At 46.7% G+C, this 23,109-nt stretch overlaps 1 protein-coding gene across 1 annotated transcript in view; it reads left to right on the top strand.

Annotated features, from left to right (window-relative positions):
- The window catches only part of DPY19L3 (dpy-19 like C-mannosyltransferase 3), a 2,003,695-nt gene that overhangs the window by 618,220 nt on the left and 1,362,366 nt on the right, over positions 1–23,109 (top strand). Inside the window, exon 5 of the mRNA XM_069635451.1 lies at positions 558–679. Coding sequence (XP_069491552.1) covers positions 558–679 — 122 coding nt within the window. The remainder of the gene's footprint in view (positions 1–557; positions 680–23,109) is intronic.

The following is a 23,109-nucleotide window of genomic DNA, read 5'->3' as shown; positions in this document are numbered from 1 at the left end:
AATATTTTATCGTAGGCAAATAAATATTCCAGATATAAGTACATCTGCAGCACAGCTGAAGCAATACTGGTAAGTTGCTTTTGCCCAATTTACCAGTACATTTCTTAATATTTCTGCTTGCAGCTAATTTGTTTTAACTGAACATGGCTGAGTACTGAATATTATTGTCTTATAAAATATATACTTTATTTCCTGTTCTTCGTCTACTCTATTTTCTCTATCACAATGCTTTCCTGATTTTTCTATATAAGGCATATCATGATGTTAAGCATATAACCGAATGTTCACAGTTAAAAAAATATAGGCAACTATTATTTCCCCTGTTTCTGTACCCTTACCGTATTTGAGGTTCCTTAGGTATATGGTTGAATACATACATCATCATGAAATTGCATCTTTTTCTGTGTTTGACTTCATTAACCTGCTCTCGGGTTGAAGTGGCATGGATTCTAGATGTTTATTGTTCCATACTTTTGAATAGTGCTCACTATGTGAATTCAAAATAAGGTATAGATAATGTAACCACTGCTTAATGTGATTTGTTTTCAAAACTTTAGGTTTGCATGATCTCCTTTATGACAATAAAACTGAATCCATGAGAACTATAAACATCCTTGAGCGAATGAATGTTTACCAGGAAGTTCTTCTCGCCATGCTGTATAAGATCCTGCCAATTCAGGTATGCGTTATGTGATTTCACATCAACTGGCACTTTGTTTAAAGAGAGGAGATTGTATTATAGTGCATACTTTTCTTTTGAAGCATCAACAACATTCTTGAAAATGTGTAATGCTGTGCCAAGATAAGCAAAGCAACCTGATCGTTCAGAAAATATCTCCCTGTTCTAGCCATCATAAGTGCACGCTGTCAGAAGCATTTTTCATCCTACGTTCAACTGCCATTTGTGTAAAAATAACCATGATAGATCCACACAAGTAACCTACCAATAACAAGAGTAGAACACGCAAAGCACCGTTTCCCCAAGTCAGAGCTGTTAAACTCCCCACATAAAATAGATACATTTCAAACATGAAGTGCCATAGCTGAACAGTGCTTTCACTCTTAACACGTTGAGATTGTTGTAAGAAAAATAGAAGTACAAAGCACCAGATCTATGCCTTGCAGTCATACATCTGCATATGAATCCAATCATAGAACAGAAAACATTCTACTCACTAAGTCGTTTTCATCACAAACATGTAGTTTGCATTAAGCCTACAACAGAAGAGCTTTGAAACCTCATAGGCTACACTAGACATGGCTCAAACATGCCCTGCCCACCCCACCGTAGATGATTCAGGTTGAGGTCCAAAAGACAGTCCAAGATCTTGTTGAAAATTTCCTCACATCTGCAAATGGTAGTGGGTCTTTTGCTCGACCAAAAACGTGTCACTTTTATTTTGCTTGTTTTTATGTTGAACTTTTAATACCAAAATATAGATGATGGGTTGGGTCAGATAATATTGGTTGGGGTTGGAGTGTGGGTGTGTAGCAGGGTCTCCCCCCGCATTTGGTGGTAAAACATTTGTATCATTTTTTTGTTGCAATGAACATACATCCCCACAAATTGATTTGTTGATTCTTTCCAACGTTGCAAGGTCCCCATGTCCAGCACTCCAAGTTCAAAGATGATTGACTCTTTTTCCGTTCTTTAAGATCAGTGTCTTGCATGTCGTCATATCTACATCATGCCACTGGCAATCCTTTTGAATGGATTGTGTCCTCCCACATATTCCTCATCTTTGATATTCGATATCCAGCTTCAGCTGCTTTGGAAACAAATGTCGGCAGAGGGCGCTGTGCATCGATGCAATCGACTCGATGTCCCTCGAGGGCCCCCGTCTCGAGGATGATGTCATCGAAGGCATATATAGCATGCGCAGCGTCCATTGGCTTCAGTTCAGTTTTTCTGCAAATGCTATTGCTGCAAGAAATACAGCGTGCTTCATTACTTCATATGCGAGTATGTCTTCTTCGTCGACACCGACTACCCCTAAGACCGGGTTCAAGAAGTGTCGAGATTGTGAATCGAAAATGTCGTTAACCGATACACACCGTATATGTCTATGGTGTCTCGGGGTGGAGCATAAGACCTCAGCCTGCTCCAAGTGCCAGTCGATGACCGGAAAGGCCCTGAAGGAGCAAAAGGGGAAATTGGCGGTAAGTCGAAACCGCAAAACATTTAACCCGACCAAAAAACCTTCCACCGACAAGTCAAGAGGTGACTCTCCTCGGAGGAAGAAAGTTAAAAGATCGAGATCGAGGAGTGGCTCCCACCACTCCTCAACGTTGTTGAGGAAGTCCAAGAGGTTGCACCATAGGTCGCCTTCTTTGACTTCATCGTCCACCTCCCCTGAGAGGGTATCTCGTCCCACAAAAAAATCCACTCCTGCCGAATGGGAAGCATTTAGAGCAGAAATGCTAAAAATGTTTGAGAAACAGAAACCCCTGGCAAACCATGCTCCTACCGCGACTTACAAAGAAGCCGGTAAGGAAAGGGCTCAACCTAAATCCTGTGCGCCCTCGAGCCAGAGATGAAGGACTGATCCTCAATGACAAGTATTCGAAGGATCCGTCTAGCCGTAAACATAAGCACAAGTCAAGGTGCGCCACTAATGCCAGCTGCACCATCGACATCGACGATGGCTGTGCCCCTGACGCCATCTGTACCGTCAACACTGAGCTCCCCGCTAAGCCTATGGCACCTTTGAAAAAAGTTTTGACGTATCCTCAAGGGTCTAATCCACTATATATCAAATCTTTGATGCCTTAAAAACATATGTTCCTTTACCAAGGAAAGATTATTTTAGGTCCCTCACCTCAATATATGAGGAGAATGAACCCTCAGTCAACAATGCACCCTTTGGTCTCCCGTTTGGCACACCAAATGTGCCTAAATGTTTCATTTCTGAGGATTCAAGGTTGAAAGACCTTTATGATAATCTACAAACGGCCAGTGGGGTGGACACCTCACCTGAGTTAGATTTTGGAAGACCAGAAGCTCGGGAACATGTTGATGCGTCATATAGACAGCTAATGTCCAATGCGGTGGAATATATGGGGTGGAGTAGGCCTCTGTTACCATTTGCGCATGATGATCTGACGGACATCCTGGAAAAGGGTCCACAGACAGATCTTATATTGCCTTTGCATATTGCTCTCCAAAAAAGGGTGACAGCGAATTGAGCAACGCCTGAAATCAATCCGGCTATGAATAAAAATCTGACCATGAAGTACTGCCTTCCAGTATTGACCCTGACTATCTGTCTAAACACCCCACTCCAGAGAGTCTGGGGGTACAGGCAGCTACCGCACCTTCTAAGCAAGCGGCTTACCCTACCATCCCTCCAGATAGGGATGACAAAAGAGTAGATGGATGAGCAAGGAAGGTTTTTTTGGCAGGGAGTATGGGGCTCAAATCAGCCAACTCCACTTGTGCACTTACAAACCTTTCATTCACTCTATGGGACTTCATTTCCATGGCGGCAGAGCACATTCCTGAGGGGAATGAGAGAGACTGGTTCTTGGCCATAATTAGATATGGCAAAGATATGTGTGAGTCTCTTCAGTCAGGTCTGGATTCTGCTGACAGCATCAGCAGAGCCATGGCTACTAGGACTGTTATACGCAGATTTGCGTGGTTGAGGAAGCCGGGTTTTGCACCGGATGTGCAATCCAGACTCCTCAACATGCCCTTTGACGGGTCTCACCTTTTTGACAACAAGGCTGACAAAAGCCTTGAGAAGCTGCAGACCTCGAAGGCAGCAGCCAAATCTTTAGGTGTCGCTATTAGGCAGCCTCAGCCTTTTCGCCCTAGTGGACAGACCTGGTGGGGTAGATCTTTTTTCGCTAATACTCCTCAGTTGGAAGAGCGAGAGAAATGGCTCGTCAAAGAGGCCAAAGAAAGTTTCCTCGTGGTGCACGATGGAGAGGTGCGGAGCCAGCACAAGCAGGGGCATCTTTACCATCTGCCACTGCATCAGCCGCCTCAAAACCTCTCTGAGGTCTTGAGTCACAGTTCACCAGTGGGGGGTAGACTGTCTCAGCATCAAGAAGAATGGCGAGACATTACTTCAGATGCTTGGGCATTGGAAACCATAGCCCATGGGTACTGCCTTCCTTTCATACAGAGACCTCAGAGCAATCCACCGGGGATTCAGTCTTTGAGGATTCCAGATCCGCTCCTTGTGCAGGAAATTTTAACCCTGCTAGAGAAAGGTGTTATAGAGCTGGTTCCTGTAGTGGAGAGAAACAAGGGATAGTATTTGACGTATTTCCTAATACCCAAAAGGACCGAGAACTGAGACCCATTTTGGACTTGAGATACTTGAACAAGTTCCTCATGAAGGACAAGTTCAGGATGGCCACACTTTCTCATATTCTTCAGGGCCTCCAATTCCAGGACTGGATGGTGTCATTGGTCGTTCATGATGCTTATTTTCATGTGCCAATCCATCTCAAGGACAGAAAATACCTGAGGTTCGCGGTTGGCGGTTCTCATGATCAATTTCGAGTTTTGCCATTCGGGCTAACCTCCGCCTGAGGGTTTTCACCAAACTGATGGCGCTAGTGGCAGCGAGTCTCTGGAGAGTGGGGATTCACGTCTAGCCCTACCTGGACGATTGGCTTATCAGGGCGCATTCTCCCGAACAAGTCCAGGATAATTTCAGCATCACCTGCCACTCTCTCCACAGGCTGGGCTTCTCCCACAGTTACAAGAAGTCCCATATGACACCAGTTCATCATAGCTATACTGGATGGGTCCTTGGGAAAGATATCACCACCCGAGGTGAGGGCTCAAGACATTCTACAGATGGTCTCCAAATTTGAAAGTGCCCAGCATCTCCCGGCCATCGTTTTTTTTTTTTTTGACGTTGCTCGCCCTCATGACATCCTGCATTTTTCTGATGCCAGAGGCCCGCCTGAGAATGAGATCCCTTCAATGGGCTCTCAGAACTCAATGGTCCCAGTTCTCAGGAAAGATGTCAAACCTACTTCAGGTCCCAAGCAGGGTCGCACAGGATCTTCTATGGTGGGCCTGCAAGGACAACATTCTGAAGGGAGAACCCTTTTGGCAACCATGGCCAGAGATAACAGTAGTAATGAACGTCTCACTCACGATGTGGGGAGCCCACACCAACGATCTGACAGTCTGCGGTCATTGGTCTCCATCGGAGTCAAAACTACATATCAATCTTTTGGAGCTGAGGGCAATCAGACTAGCGCTGAAGGCCTTCCTGCCCCCTGTGCGGGGGAAGAATGTCCTGATAATTACAGACAACACAGTGGCCATGTACTACCTCAACAAGAGAGGAGGTGTAGGGTCACTACCATTGTGCAGAGAGGTAATGCAGCTCTGGTTCTGGGCAATACAAGAATGAATCTCTCCATCAGCAGTTCATGTAGCCGGAGAAGAGAACACGTCAGCGGACACTGAGCAGGCAGAGCAGTCCCCCACAAGTGGGAACTAGCTCAGGAAGTCCTTCAGAGGATCTTCACCCTTTGGGGAACCCCTCAAGTGGATCTGTAAGTGACCATTGTCAACCGGAAGTGCGAACTGTACGGTTCCAGGGAATTTCCCCCAAGAGGAGCTCTAGGAGATGTGTTCGTAGTGGACTGGGAGTTTCCACTCCTGTACGCGTTTCCTCCAGTCCCCTTCATTCCTCACACGATCAGGAGGTTGGTAAAGTTCACAAAACTCATGATCCTAATTGCCCTGGATTGGGCCAGGAAGACGTGTTACCCGGACCTTCTGGACATGTCCATCTGCCCTCCAATGTGTCTTCCACAAAGAGAGGATCTTCTCTCGCGAGAAGAGGGTCAGGTTCTCCATTCAGAGGTCAAGCCTCTCAGAAACCATGCGTGAAGGCTGAGAGTCAAGACTCTCAGCCTTCACGCATGGTTTCTGAGAGGCTGAGATACAGTGATTGGGACCTCCCGGATGACGTAATGGAGATTTTGCTTTCGGCCTGAAGGCCAGCAACAAAGTCTTTGTACTGTTGCTGTTGGAACAAAGTCTGCAACTGGTGCAGAGACAAGAATGTAGACCCTTTTCTTTGCAAAATACCTCAGGTGTTCTCCTTTCTACTATCCTTAGCTAATCTCGGGCTCCAGGTTGGAACTGTTAAGGGCTATCAATCTTTAAGCACATGTCTGAAGAATGTTCATATTTCAAGATTTCAGGATTCCACTGGTGACACAATTTCTAAAGGGGCTCACCAATTCCCCCCCACCCTCCATCCATGTCCCCCCCATCTCTTTTCCAGGTTTCGGTTTGGGACCTTAATCTGGTACTAAAAGAAAGTCTAATGTGTGCACCCTTTGAACCTTTACACTCCTGTCCATTAAGGTTGTTAACCTTTAAAACCATTCTTTTGGTAGCTCTTAACTTCAGCCCGTAGAGTGAGTGAATTGCAGGCACTTTCATACAAGCCGCCCCCCCCCCCCTTACCATCTTCCGTAAGGATAGGGTTGTTCTGAGGGTTAAGCCTTCATTCTTATCCAAAATCATTTCCGATTTTCACATGGGGCAGAACATTGTTTTACCTTCTTTCTATCCCTCACCTCTTCCTGGTAAGGAGGAGTGGAGATTACATGGGTTAGACCCTTGTAGAGCTCTGAGCTTTTATAAATCTAGACTGTCAAAACTTTGCATTGATAATCAGCTTTTCATTGGCTATACAGGCCACAAACTTGGTCAGGCTGTTAAGAAACAGACCTGAACATTTCAGAATGTTACAGATTGGCAGGCAAGGATCCTCCTGGAAGATTAAGAGCCCATTCCACCAGGGGCTTAGCTACCTCCACAGCTCTGTAAAGGGGTGTACCGATATAAAGTATTTATGAAGAGGCAACATGCTCTACTATTCACACGTTCACAAAACATTACTGCCTAGAGTCTTCCCTCTGTCAGGATGGGAGCTTTGGAAAAGCAGTCCTGCATTCAGTTCATGAAAACTTTTAAAACACAAAAATTCTTACTCCCTCCACCAAATCTAATACTTCTTTGGGAGTCTATCAAAGATGAGGAATACATGGGAGGACACAAGTCATTCGAAGAACAAGTTACTTACCCCTGGTAACGTTCTGTCGACTCAATGTCCCCCCTGACCCCCCACCCCCCCAACGTCCCAGGCTCATCTTGATCTTATCCCAGAGCAGGGCTTAGGGGATAAGTAGACAATCAGGCTTGGTTTTCCTTGTGTGTCCTAAAGAGGAACCTTGTGAATTTGACCTCGTCAAGGGGAGAGGTGGCCCTTTGGCACAGAAGAATGTTTGCTGTAAAGCTCTTGTTCAGTCTTTACCGAACCTGGTGAGTCTTGCTCATGTTTTTTCATCTAGAGCCTTGCCTGTTTTAGGGAGATTGCATGGGGTTGGCTTCTAAGTCAGGGACACCAAAACTTTTATTTTACTCGGTTTTTCAAATTTTTCAAAGAGATTTTGAGTAGGCACATCTGAAACTGTAGAAAATGTGCAGACTTGAACTCTGGCGCTGCAGGAAGTTAAGAACCCGAAGACAGGTCTTATATTTTGTGAGAAACCCCTGGTGACAACAGGTAAAACAGACACAAGTGATCACAGTTCAAGGGTGTTTATTGAACAATGAATGTTGTATGCAGGTTGGAAAAACGCCTAATCTAAACCTAAATCTAAGATGGGAGCAAGCGTCAACCATCAAATGAAAAATAAAGCAGTCCTAGTGGCATTGTGTCAAAACAAAAGGGCCTGTACTAAGAAACCTATTGCCAAACCTCGCAACTAATACAAAAATGGGTGTGGGATGGTTCTCAAGAAAAGAAAGAAGTGTTCTGAAATATGTCAGGATGTGGTAGCCTGGGTCTTCCTTGCCCACGTTTTGGAAGCAGGGTAAGATGGGAGTTTGGAGCACAGTACAGTTTTGTGCTTCTCCAGCACGAGACGACAGTTCCGATGGCAGTTCTCAGGATCATCGCTGGTCAAGACTTGTTTCCTTTGAAAGCCTCTTGCCTTCAGGGCCTGATGTGTTCAAACAACAAAAACAAAAGTTTCTTTAACAAATGAAATTTTGTCTGGGTGATCATTATTCACCCTTCGGTCCCCCTCTTCTGAGTGCTGACCCTTCTCAATTGTAATCCACAGTTCACATAGGGTGATGGTCTCAACCCTGGGTCTCCCTCTTCTGGGCGCTGACCCTTCATATTGTATTCCCTTTTTACTTGACTTTTGGATGATGGCTTTTCCCTGGATCTACTTCGGTCGGGATCGGACCTCTCTTGACTGACAGTTCTCGGGTGATTACTTCACCTCTGGATCTCCCTCGGCCAGGCTCGGACCTATTTTGACTGCTAGTACTCGGGTGATAGCCTCCTCTCTGGCATCTCGCCTTCGGGTTCCCTCTTTCTGTTTCTTCTTACTTTTGTTTTCACTTTTCACACTCTTGGGGTGACAACCTTTCACCCTTGGATCTCCCTCTGCCAGGCTCCGACCCCTCTCGATTCTTAGCCTCCCCTCACCAGGTTTACTGTGTCTCTCGATCAGGGAGATAGTGGCTCACCCCTGGGCCCCTCTTCTGGGCGCTGATCTTTACTTTCAATATTTTCCTTTTACATATTTCAATGTTTGCAGGATTCACCTCCCTTTCTTTCACACTGCTTGTAGATCAAAGGCTTTCGATTGTACAGAGATTTTGCTTGACCCTCTGTATGAGCACTTTGACCCATTTCGCTGGCCCTCCTACGGCCTTCTGCTAATTGCTCATACGGGGCTTGACCAGTCTCTCCTGAGTTAGCACCCACATAATGCCCGTTTCCCTCTGCAACTGGTCTCCTCTTGACACTTTTTCCAGTACATTCAAAGTTCATCAGCTTTAGTTCAAAACTTGCCACTTGCGATTCTCACTCAACACAGCCCGGTTCTTATCGGTTCTCCCCTCGATTTACCGGCTGTGATGAACCGCTTGGCTTTTAGCTTCTCTGGATTCAAAGCCGGTAACACGTGCACGGGAGCTTCCCTCCTCCTGCTTATCGGCATAGGCTTGCCCTGTGTACCTTTGACATCTGCTGCAGGAAACTTGTGATATTGTTCAAGGTTTTAGGCTCTCTCCCACACAGGTTCTGCGGGACTGGGACAAAAAGGGCACCTTCACGATTCCTGTTGCCTTTCTCCTTAGCTTCAACTGCTCCACCTTTTGTCCCTGTGGGGAGAAGGAAGGGCCATAGGGTTTGTGTGTTTTGAGTCAATTGCCTGACCCTCGGGTTGGGACATGTCAGGTACACAGGTTTAACATTAGTCCATTGTCTATTGTGTGGTGCGAAGGTGGTCGTGTTTGAAAGGAAAAGGGTTGAATTGTCAGAGCATCCTACGGGACATGATGGGGAAGAGGTGCTAGTTTAAGAAGGGGGTCGGTTGGTAGATTGAGAAGGACGAAATGGTTACGGTTTGTGAAATGGACGAGAATGACCAGGACTGTGAACAGAACATAGGGGATGGTGGGAATTGTAATTGTTGGTCGCTTTCGACTCGGAGTTCAGAAAGTGGCAATCAGAGGGTCAGGATTGGTAGGGTTTGCGTGGTAAACGGGAATAGTTGGCATCGTGAAATAAACAAGGGGGAATGTGGGAACTGTAGTATTTTGCTTGTTCCGGTTGGCAGTGTGGGAAACAATGATGACTAGAAGGGTGCAGAAAAGGATTGGGAGAATGCAGGTTTGAAATCTTAGGGGTTGGGTTCTGTACAGAGAGGTAATTGGATCGAAATAGGAGAGATTTAATGGAAGGAGGTGAGGCAGATAGATTGTAGCCTATAAAAGCTTGATATCTTGCTCGCCTCTCCTTCTTGCTCGGCATAGTACTGCGTCTCAACTGGGGCATTGCCTGTAGCATAACCCCGGGCTCCACTACCCAGGTGATCCACCTTTGCTCGTACACCTCAGGGTTGGGATCTGAGAGCGCCAGCCCTCCCCTGGCCACCTTAATACAGGATTCTCGAGGTCTATTTGGGAGAATACCCTCAGGTTTCTTACACTGTCTATGCTCAAAGTCTCCGGAACCTCCTCTCCGTCAACATCAGACTTGCTCAATTGCTTCTACAGTTCAGTAAAGAGCTCAAGACCTCCCTTTTCAAGAAGCGGCTCCTCTCCAACACCTAGGTCCACACACCATGCACTTCCCCACCCCACCTGAGACTCTGTGATCTGCTACCTACTGTCTCTTTCCCTAGTTGCTTGTAGATCCCTTGCTGCCAAGTGCCCACTCTTGCTCTCCCCTATTAGCTCCCTGCTCCCTTTTTCTTTGCTTCCCTCACTCTGTTCTTCTCCCTATGACTGTAAAGCACTCTGTTGCTACCTGAAGCTAGGTCTGCACTCAATAAATACCCTAATAATAATAATAATAATATTACCTTAGTAATAGGTTTGTGTCTAGGTGTTGCAAATGGGATGTCTTAGGCTTCAAGTAAAAAAAATGGGCTGGAACAAGCAAACTCTAAGGCCCACTACCTTTTAGTCTGCTGCTGTTGCCTGAATAAAAGGGTACCGACTAACACCTCTGCTAAAGGATAGTGGAAACAGATACACAACCCAGACAGTGATTTTCCAGCTAGATGGGACAAACTCTGTAACTCTGAAGTGAGTTACTTTATGAAGCACACTATGTAACCGATTTAACGGATGTGAGGATCATAGAAGATGGGAACTTGTGTACATTTATTGCATAAATTGCTACAACCTGCTTACAACAAAACCTTTTTTTCATTTGATTGGGTAAATAGTTTTGTGGGAAAAATGAACCCAGAAGGTTTTTTGAACATTTTTTAAATACAATTCAGCCTTTCAACTGTAGGAAATGACTTTATAAAACATGTGAGGAAAAATTTCCAAATACATTCTTTTTTGACTCTTCTTTCAACCTGGATCCGATAATGAAGATTACCCATGTTTATAGCGTAGGGAGTCCAGATTCTATTAAAGACATAGAGGTGGGAAACCACCAGGGGGCCCAGACGCTATGGTTGCTTGAGCTGTCGTCTCCCTCTCCAGGCAATGGAATATGGCGATTCATTCCGTCTAAATGCATTCCCACAAACTTCTGATAACATGTTTCCAAGGCTAAAGAGCCGGGGCACAAAGCTGCAAAATATGAAACAGAACTGTGCTTGATTATACTGTAAATGCGGCAAGGAAAGTCCTGCGAGCTGCCCCAGAATGGGGACACCAAGATGGCGTGTGCTGAAGGGGGGCCACGAGTATCCTAGAGAGGCTGGGACCTTCGCAACCGTAGCAGACTGCATAAAGAAGTGGCAAGATTCTCCAACCCTCCCGCAGATAGAAGGGGACAGCCCAGTAAGAGCAGCGCCACATGGGGGGGGGTGAGGGGGGCTGAGAGGAACGAGCAGTAAGCAAGGAGTGCTTATTATTATGCGCAATGACCAGTTGCAGGCTGGATTACAGGTTGCGAGGCCCCCCGCTCACACAAGCGAGGTGCGCAATGCATAAGAGGGCTCTCCCTCATTGAATAAAGTATGAGCACCAATACTGAGGCACCAACCCGCCCTCACAGCCACGTACATGCAAAGCTGCATGCTGATTACAATAGACAGAAGGTACCTGTAAAGGGTAAACCGCCCTGCCAAGCATACATAGCCCCCTGCAAGAGACACTGCTACCAACACAGCACTAGGGGGGGGCATAGAGGTTCGCTGGTGCAAAAGACAACACAAGAAGCCACAGTTAAAATGACAAACACTTTGGAGGGGGTAAACAAAAAGAAATTAAAAAAAAAAACAATCTAAAAAAAGGAAGTTGAAGATCAACCTACCTGTTCCAAAAAAGTTAACACCCCTAAACCCTCAACATTGGAGGAGGAAGCTGGTATTGGGCTTGGTTAATTGAACAACCACGTGGGGTGGCCTTTGGCGACACCGATCACCGAATCTCTCGCTACCGGAGCACTGGACTCGAGCACACTCTCAAGGTACAGGACATTTAGCCGCATCCCAAGGGATATGGAGAAGGACGAGGTCCAAAGTTCCACAGAAATACCTGGAAATGATCGCTATAGTGCCTCCAAGGCAGACATCCGCCTCCTGCTCGGACCTCCAGGTTAGGATGGTGAAAGTTGAAGATAGGATCGAGGCTTTGGAAAACAATCAGCTGATGGGTGACCTGGCAGTGATGAACTGTGAAGCCAGGTTCCAGGACCTAGAACAAAAAGAGAGCGACATAGAACTAAAACTTGATGACCTGGAAAACTGTGAATGGAGGAAGAATATACGCATTATTGACCTCGGCGAAAAGCAAGGAGAAACCCTGACCGGCTTATAGAGTAGAGGGAAGGCTCTGGTGGCATCTCTCTTCGACTTCGCTGATGCCCCTGCCTTAGAATTTAATAGAATCCACAGGGCCGGGGTCCCCCGACTGGCCCAAGATCTGTTCTTGTCAAGTGTCATAACTATCGGCAAGGCATACTACAAAGAGCAAAACAGAGAGAGCCCATAGAGTTAGAGGGATCAAGTGTGAACATTTTCCAAGACCTCTCTGCTGCCCCGCTGAACAGGCGAAGAAGCTGTCGCCCAATGACTACTTGGCTACAAGAGCACGGAATGCATTACAAATGGGTTTTTCCCTTCTCTCTAAGTTTTGAACACGATGGAGAGGGCTATCACTTTACTTCAGAGGAAGAAGCACGAGGAGTTTTGGAGGGTTTACAGGCAGGCACGTTAGGAACTGGCCGAGATAAATCCAGAAAATCTGGGGGACCGCTGCATAAAGCTTTACCCTCATTGCCAAGAAGAGGCCAAGCCCTAGGAACTAGAAAATACAAACGCTACAACACACCCTGAAAGTTCTCTCCCTCAGGGGAAATTCTATGTCAGCAGAAGTTTCTTGGAGAGTGTTGAAATGCTTTTTGAGCAGGAGGAAATAGCTCGTCTCATTAATGGGCACAGAATGGCCCATGTGCAGACTATAATGGAGAATGGAAGTGTAACCTATGAATGGTCACAAGAGTTTGGATGATCATTAAAGTAAAGTTATGTTGCGGGATGGTTCCTCCATTGGATTTTTCATATGGTTAAAGTTACGTATATTAGCCTGGAGAGGGGTCCCTTGTAGTATGGCCCTTCTTTCTTAAGGGAGTCTCAGTTGTCGAGAAATGCCTAGGATGGTATTTTTCAAGGGAAAAGGGGGGTAGGGGAGGAGGGAGACGCATCAGATGGGAAAGGGAGCGCATTTGAACATCACTAAACTTTCACAAACGCGACCTCATGCTTCTTTCAGTCTGCAACATTCCATGCACAAGTCAATCGCTTACAATAAGATAATCCACCTCAGCTGGGTCACCACGCGATATCTAACACACCAACATGGCATTACCTGACAGAATAAAATTTGAGTCCCTCAATGTCAAAGGCCTCAATTCCCCACAAAAGCGCTCCATGCTAGCAAGGGAGTGTAAACTTTCTAAGCTAGACGTGTTATTTGTGTAGGAAACAAAATGTGCCCAAGGAAAATAATTTAAGATGGCAAGCAGGGAAATAATGGGCACACTATGGGCTTCTGGAGATCATAACGAGGGGGTGGGAATCGTATACAGGAAATCGGTGGGCCTTCGAATAGAGCAAACACACCAGTATGAGGAAGGGAGGTTTCTAGTCTTAAAAGGGAAAATTAGATCATGCACAATCACACTATGTTCCGTTTATGCCCCCAACCAGAATCAAACACATTTCAGTGAGTCCCTCGCATTTGTCTTCCTGAATGGTTGGAAAGAGGGCACTTTGCTATGTGGTGAAGATTTTAATATCATAGTAGACCCAAATCTGGCCTGGCATTCCCTGAGACAGGGCGCACGCCTACAGAGTAGCTCCTTGGGGGAACGATTTCTAAGCCAACTACGAGCAAGCCACTTGATTGACACCTAGCACACGATGCACCCAAAAGAGAGAGCATTTACTTTTTACCCCCCCCCCCCACCTCCCCCCACCTCCCATCTCACCTATTCTCAGATTATTTGTTGGTTGGAGCTGAGAATGAGGGTTCAATTTTAAGTGCATACATTGAGGTGGTGGCCTGAACGGATCATGAATTATATATGTTGGAATTAGATCTAGGACCACCCTATTGTACAGAGCGTAGATGGACATGTAACGATACCCTATACAAAGACCCACTATTCAAAGAAACCCTCACTGAAATGGTAAAAGATTACTTCCCCACGAATGACACAGGTGAACTGTCATTAAACACGGTGTGGGAGGCACGGTGTGGGAGGAGGCGAAGGCCACGATTCGGGGAGTCCTGATTGCGGAGGGGGCACACAGAAATAGGATCAGGTTAAAAAGGGAAAAAAAGTTGAAATCCGAGAACGCGTAAGGAACTAGATCTCGGAGCGCAGCCTGAAGACTGGGAGGAAATCTTGGCACAGATCGGGGAGCTCCAAAAAGGAACTAAGGGACGTTTGGCAAGGCAAAGCACTGATGTAATTGCAATATTTAAAACAGAAATGTTATGAAAAAGGTGATAAGGCTCACACTGTTAGCCAATCGTTTGCGAAAACAGAGCAGACAGGGCAATTCCTAGAATGAAGAATGAAATGGGACTAGACCTAAGCCCCGGTGAAGGCTTATAGAGATTCTACAACTCCTTATACACAGCTGAAGGGGAGGGAACAGAGACCGAAATTGAGCAGTATTTGTCAAAATTCTCCCGAGTGCCGATATCACAAGTACACCTGGACATGCTAAATGGCCCAATTTGGACCGAAGAAATACGGCCATATCTAAGATGAAAGCTGGTTCAGCACCGGGGGCAAGATGGGTACACATCAGCCTTCGATAAAGCCAACTGTAATTCACGGACTCCTTTCTTAGTGAAACTTTTTAACTCAGTCCTAGAAACGAGTCAAACCCTGCCATCGTTCACCAAATCGAGATTATTTTTAGTAGTGATTCCCAAGGAAGGTAAAGCCACCACAGATTAAGCATCATACCGCCCAATTTCGCTCAGAAATGTGGATGTGAAGATCTGTGCAAGCATTTTGGCCAACCGTTGGGCCCAAATCCTGCCTCAGTTGGTCCATACCAACCAGGTCAGCTATGTAAAGGTCAGGCAAGGCGCGGACAATGTCCGCAAAACCCTTGATTTTATTGCCACTATTTATGAGGGAGATGACTGCCCCATTTGAACGTTGATCGACACGAAGAAGGCATTCAACAGGGTCTAATGGCCCTTCCTGCGTGCGGTCATGAGGTGGGCGGGACTGGGAAACCTATGGATATCAGGTGCTTCTGCACTATACCGCTACGCCTCAGCCAAAGTCCAGGTCAAAGGAGTGGTCTTGGGGCTTTTTAGCCTTGCACGAGGCACGTGACAGGTCTGCCCCTTGTCTCCCCTTTTGTATGCCCTAATGGTGGAGCCCTTTGCACAGGCAATTAGGACAGGACTATAAGTTGGCGCTATTCGCAGGTGACATCTTGCCTATATCTCCCAGATGTTGAAATCAGTGCCCACCCTGTTTGCATCCTTGAGGGAATATGGTGTGCTATCAGGATTTCGTGCAAATCTAAATAAAACAGTAGCACTACGACTCGAACGCGATCCTCCCAGCTCAACTTGTAGCAGAGTGGGTCTTCCAATTGCATTCGGAGGGAATAAGATACTTGGATCTAGAGATCACAAACAAGTTGGCCAACCTATTCGATGCAAATTATGGTCCCCTCCTGGAGCGCCATCAAAACAGATTTAGAGAGATGGTCCACATAGGCGCTCTCCTGGGCTGCAAGGTATACATCAATTAAGGTGAACAGTTTCTCTTCCAATCTCTCCTGGTAGCTGTCCCAGCAGCCTTTCATAAAGAGGTCAAGTGGTCCCTTTTGGCTTATCTATGAGCAGATCTAAAACCCTGGGTCTCTTATGCATCCTTGATTCTGCCAAAGGACAGAGGAGGCATGGGATCCCCTGATCTTTATGAATACTATAGGGCCTCCAAATTCTGCATCACCTGTGGGAAAACTCAGAGACGCAATGGCTAGTCTTGGAGAATTAGTTATTTACACCCATCACCCTGGGCGAATAGCTGTGGGTCCCATATCGAACCATGCCACGCAGAATTTGAGAGCACCCAGACTTAGCGGTCTCTATGGCGGCCCACCCACACTATGAAGGAAATAACCTGTCCATCCCCCCCTCAGTTGCATTTGGGCTCTCCCTATTCAAGATTATTTAATCGATGTACATCGCTTTCAGCCCCAATACGAGGAAGGATTGGAAAGAGCAGGGTAGATCTGAAAGGAGGGTGCCTATATCTCAAAGGAAGAGTTAGGGGACGCACAACATGGCACCACGATAGCATCATTACTCTACCTACAGTTGAGGAGTGTACTGCAAGAGCCGCGTTGGGGAGTCTCTTTACGAAGGCCCCTTACATCATTTGAGCTCACCCCGAGTGAGCTTGGGAGTACAAGGGGGTTGATTGTCCAACTATATAGCGCGCTGCTCACTAGGGGCCAGATTAAATGGGATGAGTAGTTAGAACTTCAAAATCAACCAGAGACGTGGGCCGTAATATACAGGCCGGTGTGGAGCACATCTATATCTGTGCAATACAAAATGCACAATGGAAGGCTATTAATGAGATGGCATGTCACTCCACAGCGGCTGTCGAAAAATGTTCCAGGGACCTTGCCGCTATGTTGGAAGGGGTGCAGTGGAATAAGTCACTATTGGCATCAATGGTGGGAATGTGCAAGGGTACAGACGTTTTGGAAGCAGGTCCTGGGTTGGATTCAGGTGATAGATGGTATTTCTAGGAAGCTGTCCCCATTGCATGTCTTGTTTGGAATTGAAACTGACAGGGAAGAGACAAACACGATCCTATCTCATATGCCTAGAAATGTGTTACTAGCGGCTCAAGTGTGCTTAAGAGTTAATGGAAATACAGCACTTTGCCGACGTAAGTGGAATGGCTCAGAAAAACACACTCCATATACCAGATGGAAAGTATTACTGCAGCCTTGCTGAAATCCCATTCTCACATAGATATGATTTGGCTTCCCTTTCTGAAGTATTACACTTCGCACAGGAATACATTGAGGTGGATGCGACTGAGTTGAAGGTATGGGCCCGCACTGCAGCTCTCATGTAGCTTGTGATGCCCTTGGGTTGCAACCCCGCTGGGGTGGTTGGAAAAAACAAAAGGTCAATATTGGACATAAGAGACTCAAATGCATGGGAACACACGCCTCATGCGATGTAAAGGTCAATGAAATGAACAGTGATGCTCTGGATCTTTCTCTGATGTGCGGAGGGAGGAGAGAGGGGAAAAAGGGAGGAAATATGTATATAAACGTCATTATTGAACACCATCTATCAGGAGATAAACTGGTCAGTACTGTCCTGCGAATGACATACCCTGGAGTGAGTCCTACATGGACTTTGTAGTTCCTAGTTAGAGAGATGCGAAAACTGTTATGGTAGAGTGTTCACTCGTCATCTGAACGTTACTCTTGACTCAATTATTACTGTTTCTGTGAAATTAACATGAGAATGGTGTCCCTGTTAAACCTGTTGTAAAACCAATAAAATATGTTTAAAAAACAGTAAAACAACTTCCAACAAAAATGTTACCACAAAGGACTACAAATCCCCATGAGTCCTCTGTGCTGTGTAGTCATGTTCCTCTTGTTTCCAACCAATCCTCTCCCAGCACATCTTTTTTACTGTCACGTCCTGCCTGAGACTCCTCTTTATTTGACACTCTAACAAGAAAACCAACAGTCCAATTGCCCAAACAATCCACCTGGGTCCATAACAAGAAATCTACACCAACTTGGAAACTCTGACAAATTTGCACTCAATCACACTGTAAACACCAGCCACAGCTCTGGCCCTGTCATCTATTCAGCTATGCTTATGATCATCACCTAGGGAACAACCAAAAGAAAATAGATTAGGGTGGGAACACAGAGACACCAAAACCCATATTCAGACAGCAACTGAGCGACATCAACATGGTTACACAAGCTCATCAAACCAATATCCCACACCATGCGTATACTGGGCGGGATAATGGTTGCTTCCGTGTCTTAAATAAAATCAAGACTCCCTGCGCTATAAACATGGGTAATCTTCATTCTTTGTCAAGACCGGCAACACGCGTTATGCTTGTTCAAAGTTGTCTTAGACCCTTGACCCCACTGATGATATGGGCTTAAAGTAAAAGGTTTTAAAGGTAGGTTCTGAGGTCCAGTCTGCGGAATTCAAAATATCTTGCAGAGACGCTCCTGACGCAAATGCATTGGATGCCATGGCATCCCTGACTGAATGGGCTCTCTACATCTCTAAATCTACACCTGCAATCTGCATAACCTCTCTCACCCACCTGGCTATGGTGGCGGGTGCAACCGCCTGATAATGTTTCTTAGGTGCAATCAAAAGCTGGTACACGCCTTGGGCCTTACACCGTTGGTAGCTTTCTCATAATCATTAATGCACTGAGCTACACACAATTTGGATTCATGCAGGAAGTAGGGGTATGAAATAATGGATGACCCGCTCTTAGCCCTTTTAGCCACATGAAAAGCCACTCCCTCTGGGTAAAAAACATTGCTATTACCCTCAAGCGCCCTAACATCGGAAACTCTCCTGGAGGACACTAAACACAGTAGCATTGCTAGCTTACTAGATATCCGTTGAACTGATAGCTGATCATTAGTGGGCCATTGCTTGAATAGCAGAAGACCACCTCCATGTCCCAAAGCACTGAGTACCTGGCTGCGGGGGGCCTGCGCAATGTTAACCCCCTCAATAATGTAACCACTGATGGGTTCTCTCTGATCGGCAGCCCGTCGCACTTCTTGTGTCCCGTGGAAATAGCCGATCAATATACTCCTATAGTGTTTTTCAATGCACGCCCATCTTCAGACAATTTCGCTAGAAAATTGAGAACATAAACAACCTGGGCTGAAAGGGATGAATATGTTGCGATGCGCACCACTCTTCCCACTTGGCCCAAGCTGTGTCATAGCTCCTAAGGGTAGAGTGCGCCCATGAATCTCTGATACAGGTAGCAGTGACTTCCGAAAGGCCTGGCAACTCCCAACATCACCTGAATTTCTGGAGGTCAGAAATCCCAGTGATCCTGTCGCTATCAGGGGGTGCTCCCAACCGCCCAGATTGGTCAGCAGGTCTGTCTGAGACGGAATCACTCAGAAAATCCAAGGAAAGTTCCATCAGAATCGGAAAAACACGCTTGCGATTTTTACAGCAGGACTAACGGCACTACTTCTGCTCGTCCCCGCATATTTCGCTAGGGTCCTCGCCAGCATGATAAATGGGGGGAAAAGTGTAATGCAGGGCTCCCTCCTAACTGTGGAGGAATGCATCTGTCCCTAGCGCTCCTGGGTCCAGCCTCCAGCTGAACTACCTGGGTGTCTCTGTGCATTCAACCTGGAGGTGAAATGATCGATGTCTGACTGCCCTCATAGACTCTGTAACTGCGGGAGCACTGGCCTGTGCAATTTCCAGTCTGTGGTGTCCTCTAGGTATTTGAAGTTCCAACCCGCTATTACGTTCTGCTTCCGCGGAAGGTATTACGCTGCAATCACTATTCTCTGGTCTAGGCAACAGTGCCAGAAATCTTTTGCTAGTTCTGCTAGCATCTTTGACCGAGTTCTCCCTGGTCGATAGATATATTGCACAGCTGAGATATTGTCCATCTTCAACAGGATGCAACTTTCTACTCTGTCTTTGGTGAATGCTCTCACTGCAAAGGAGCCCCCTAGCAAGCTATAAGCAGTTTATGTGCAGTTGCAGCTCCTCTGTTGATCACTTTCCTCCGGTCTACAACTGCCTGCATCTTGCGCCCCAGCGATTTACGTCCGACTCTATTACTAACTCAGATACGTCCCAGAAAATGGCCCTGCCGTTCCACGCTTCCATGTTCTGCAGCCACCACTTGAGCTCTACCTTCCGGTCCTCGTCTAATGGCACTAGTTGATGGTATCTGATCCCCTTCTGCAGGTGCCTTATCTTCCGCTACTACAGTGCCCTCTTAGTGCAAGGACCCGGGGAATATGGCTTGAATTGATTAGCAGCCCTGCTGTCCTGGCTAGAATCCGAAGCGAAATATGCGTCTTCTAAATCGCTGCTCTCAACTCTTTCTTGATCACTCTCATCTTCTGCTGAGGCAGTTCTAGAGTTGTTTTTTTTTGGTATCTAGCTGCTTTGTCCTGCACCAGAATCAAGATATCGTATAGGTAAATGATAATTCTGATTCCCTTGTCTCTGATAGCAGCTGCTACACGCCTCATCACTTTGGTGAGGGCCCAAGGAGCTGAGGCTAGTCCGAAAGGTAGGTAAGCAAATTGCCAGTTCTGACTCTGCCAATGAAACCTGAGGAACTGCCTGTGTTCCGACACCACCGGAATCGTCTGATAGGCATCTTTTGTATCTAGTCTCATCAGCCAGTCTGTTTTGTGCTGAATTTCCCAGAGGAGATCAATTCCCTCCATCTTGAAGTGCCTGTAAATTAACCAGTTGTTCAGCTCCTTCAAGTTGATCACTGGTCTGGACTTCCCCGTTTTACTGGCTGACACCTCTCTACTAGATTGCTCAACTCTGTATTGAGGAGTTACTCCTCTTCCTTGGACATCTCTGGCTTCGAGGGGGAAGCGCATCTCTGATACGAGAAGTTCACAAACTCTAGCTTGAAACCTGCTACTGTCTGCAGTACCCAAGCATCGCCTGATGGCTGTCACCATTTGGTAAAATATTGTAGCTTTCCGCCCACCACCCTGGAGTAGTGGTCAGGGTCCTCACTTACCGCTGACAGCGTTCTGCTTTTTATATCCGCTTTGATCTCTACGTCCACATGGACCTCTTCCTCTGGAAGGGAAGGTATCTTGTTGGCATCTCTTCCTGTACTGGACGCTGGGTCCCTGGGACCTCCTCGTGGATCTGAATAGAATGGTTAAGCGGCCCCAGTATCGACCGTTGACTGCGAAAACTCATCCGGGGAATATTTTGCAAATGGAAGACTGTGCTTTCTCTAGGGCAGTGTAGGTGCCCACAAACCGGGACATCTCTTTAGCAAAAGCATCCCCAAAAAAGCATGCCCTGTGCGAACTCTCCTGCTTCGTAATTGGCCAGATCTCCTAGTTTGCTGTCAATTTTCATATGCATATGGTTTTTCCCCTTCTGTAATGGCTTGGCAGGCTGGATAACGATGGTCTGGAGGGTTGCCCAGAGCTTTGCCCGTGGTTATGATTAATTCAAAACCTTTCAGCCATCACCTTTCTGTTTTGCTAAAGTCACCCTGAGTGGGACGGGTATGCCCAGACGTGGGTCCCGAGTCTGCCGGGCCTAGAGACCCAAGCTACTGCTCACTGATGACGCCTAACAAGGCTGAAACATGTCTGGGGATGCTTGTGGTCTTGTGCAGAAGGGATGTGACCTAGCAGTTCGGGCTGGACTGCCCCTTTTTGGGGTAGGACCAAGCCTGATTTGCATATGGTTTTTCCCCTTCTGTAATGGCTGGGCAGGCTGAATAACGATGATCTGGAGAGTTGCCCAGAGCTTTGCCCGTGGTTATGATTAATTCAAAACCTTCCAGCCATCACCTTTCTGTTTTGCTAATTTTCAGCAAACTGCAGCACCGCCTCTTTGAGGAGAAGGCGCAGCAGGTGTTGCCTACGAGGGATACCACCCTTTGAGTCCAACTGGCTAGAATGCTGGCGTTCGCCGGTATCTTTTCCTCTCTCAGCTAAGTCCATTATCTTTGCTAAGGGTCCAGTCATCTAGGCCCTTGTCCTGGCAACTCCCAGGCGCGATCTACACCCTTCCTGACATCTTTCCCTGCCTTGGTGACAAAGTTGACCATTTTGGCATCTAGTTCTGGTGTGTCCATGACTTTACCGGGGAGTTCCGGCCTCAGGGATTCTGCCTTCATCCTAAAACATACTTCCTTTTCGAGCGGTTTCCTAATCCGCTGTGCTATGTACTGACTGGGCCAACCTCAGTGACGGGACCCGTTCTGCGGACTTTGGATGTCTTATACTGTCGGGGTCGAACCTGTCTGCTATGTTGTCCCCTTCATCCCGTGCCGCTTGGGGCAGCATCAGTGTTTGCCTGGGCTGGCCAGCGACTTTGCTGCTTAGGTCCACCTCTCCGTCTTCTTGCTTATCGTCTCCCTCTTCCATTTTCGGAGGTCATATTGCCTTCATTTGCATCCCCTTTATTTTTTGCTGCTGGGGTAGGGAGTAAGAGGTTCGGCACATTTTTCCCCAAAAAAGCACTTTTTAATTGGCCATATGGGACGGCTACCTCCTGGGGTGTTTTGCTAACCCCGACTTTAGAGGGTAGAAGTGGGGTATTCTCTTCCAGGTCTTGTCTTCCCCCTTAGAAGTCACCCTTTCCTTGGGGTATTTGGCTGAGGTACCCTCCTGGATGGGCTGAACACCTTGGGACAAAGCTATAACTAGTGAGTACCCTAAGACTCTCTTAAAACTTAGGCAGGTGCTTCTCCAGCTCTTCCACCACACTGTATTCACTGGATGAACTTTCTTGATCCATTCTAAAAATACACTGGCCTCTGTTGAATGAGGGAACATATATCTAAGGCTGAGGACCTGGTTCTCCCAGCTCCTTTTCATTCTGTGTGCGTGTGCTTTAATGACGCAGGCTGCTATTCAAGAGAGTGTCCCTCCGACTTCTTTTCCCCGTTGACAGTAGCTTGCTGTCTGACAGTGCGGGCTGATATCGCCTTTGCTTTAACACTGAGGTAACGCTTGTGCGTGTACCCAGATGAGTATTATAAATGATGCTGACAAACACAGGATTCCTCTCGCTCTTGGAATTGTTTCTGCGAGTCTCCGGGAGTGCACGCCCTGACACTGAGCAGGGTCCTTTATTCTAATGCACCTCCTGGGCGCAGCATGCAGCTTCTGGGCTTCAGTGTTGCCAACCTAGCGACTTTCTCGCTATATTTAGCGAGAAAGTACGCCCCCCTAGCGACTTTTTTATAAAAAAGCGGCTAGCGAGAAATCTAGCTACTTTTTTCAATTGGTTTGGAGACTTGCTCATTTATGCAAATTTCCAAACCAATTGAAAAAAGTGCTGTAATTCGCCCGTTTTCTAAC

This window comes from Ambystoma mexicanum, chromosome 1q, assembly GCF_040938575.1.
Source record: "Ambystoma mexicanum isolate Mex_15411 chromosome 1q, UKY_AmexF1_1, whole genome shotgun sequence".
Classification (NCBI taxonomy): domain Eukaryota; kingdom Metazoa; phylum Chordata; class Amphibia; order Caudata; family Ambystomatidae; genus Ambystoma; species Ambystoma mexicanum.
The sequence above is the reverse complement of the archived record's forward strand: the minus strand, read 5'-3'. Positions and strand labels throughout refer to the sequence as shown.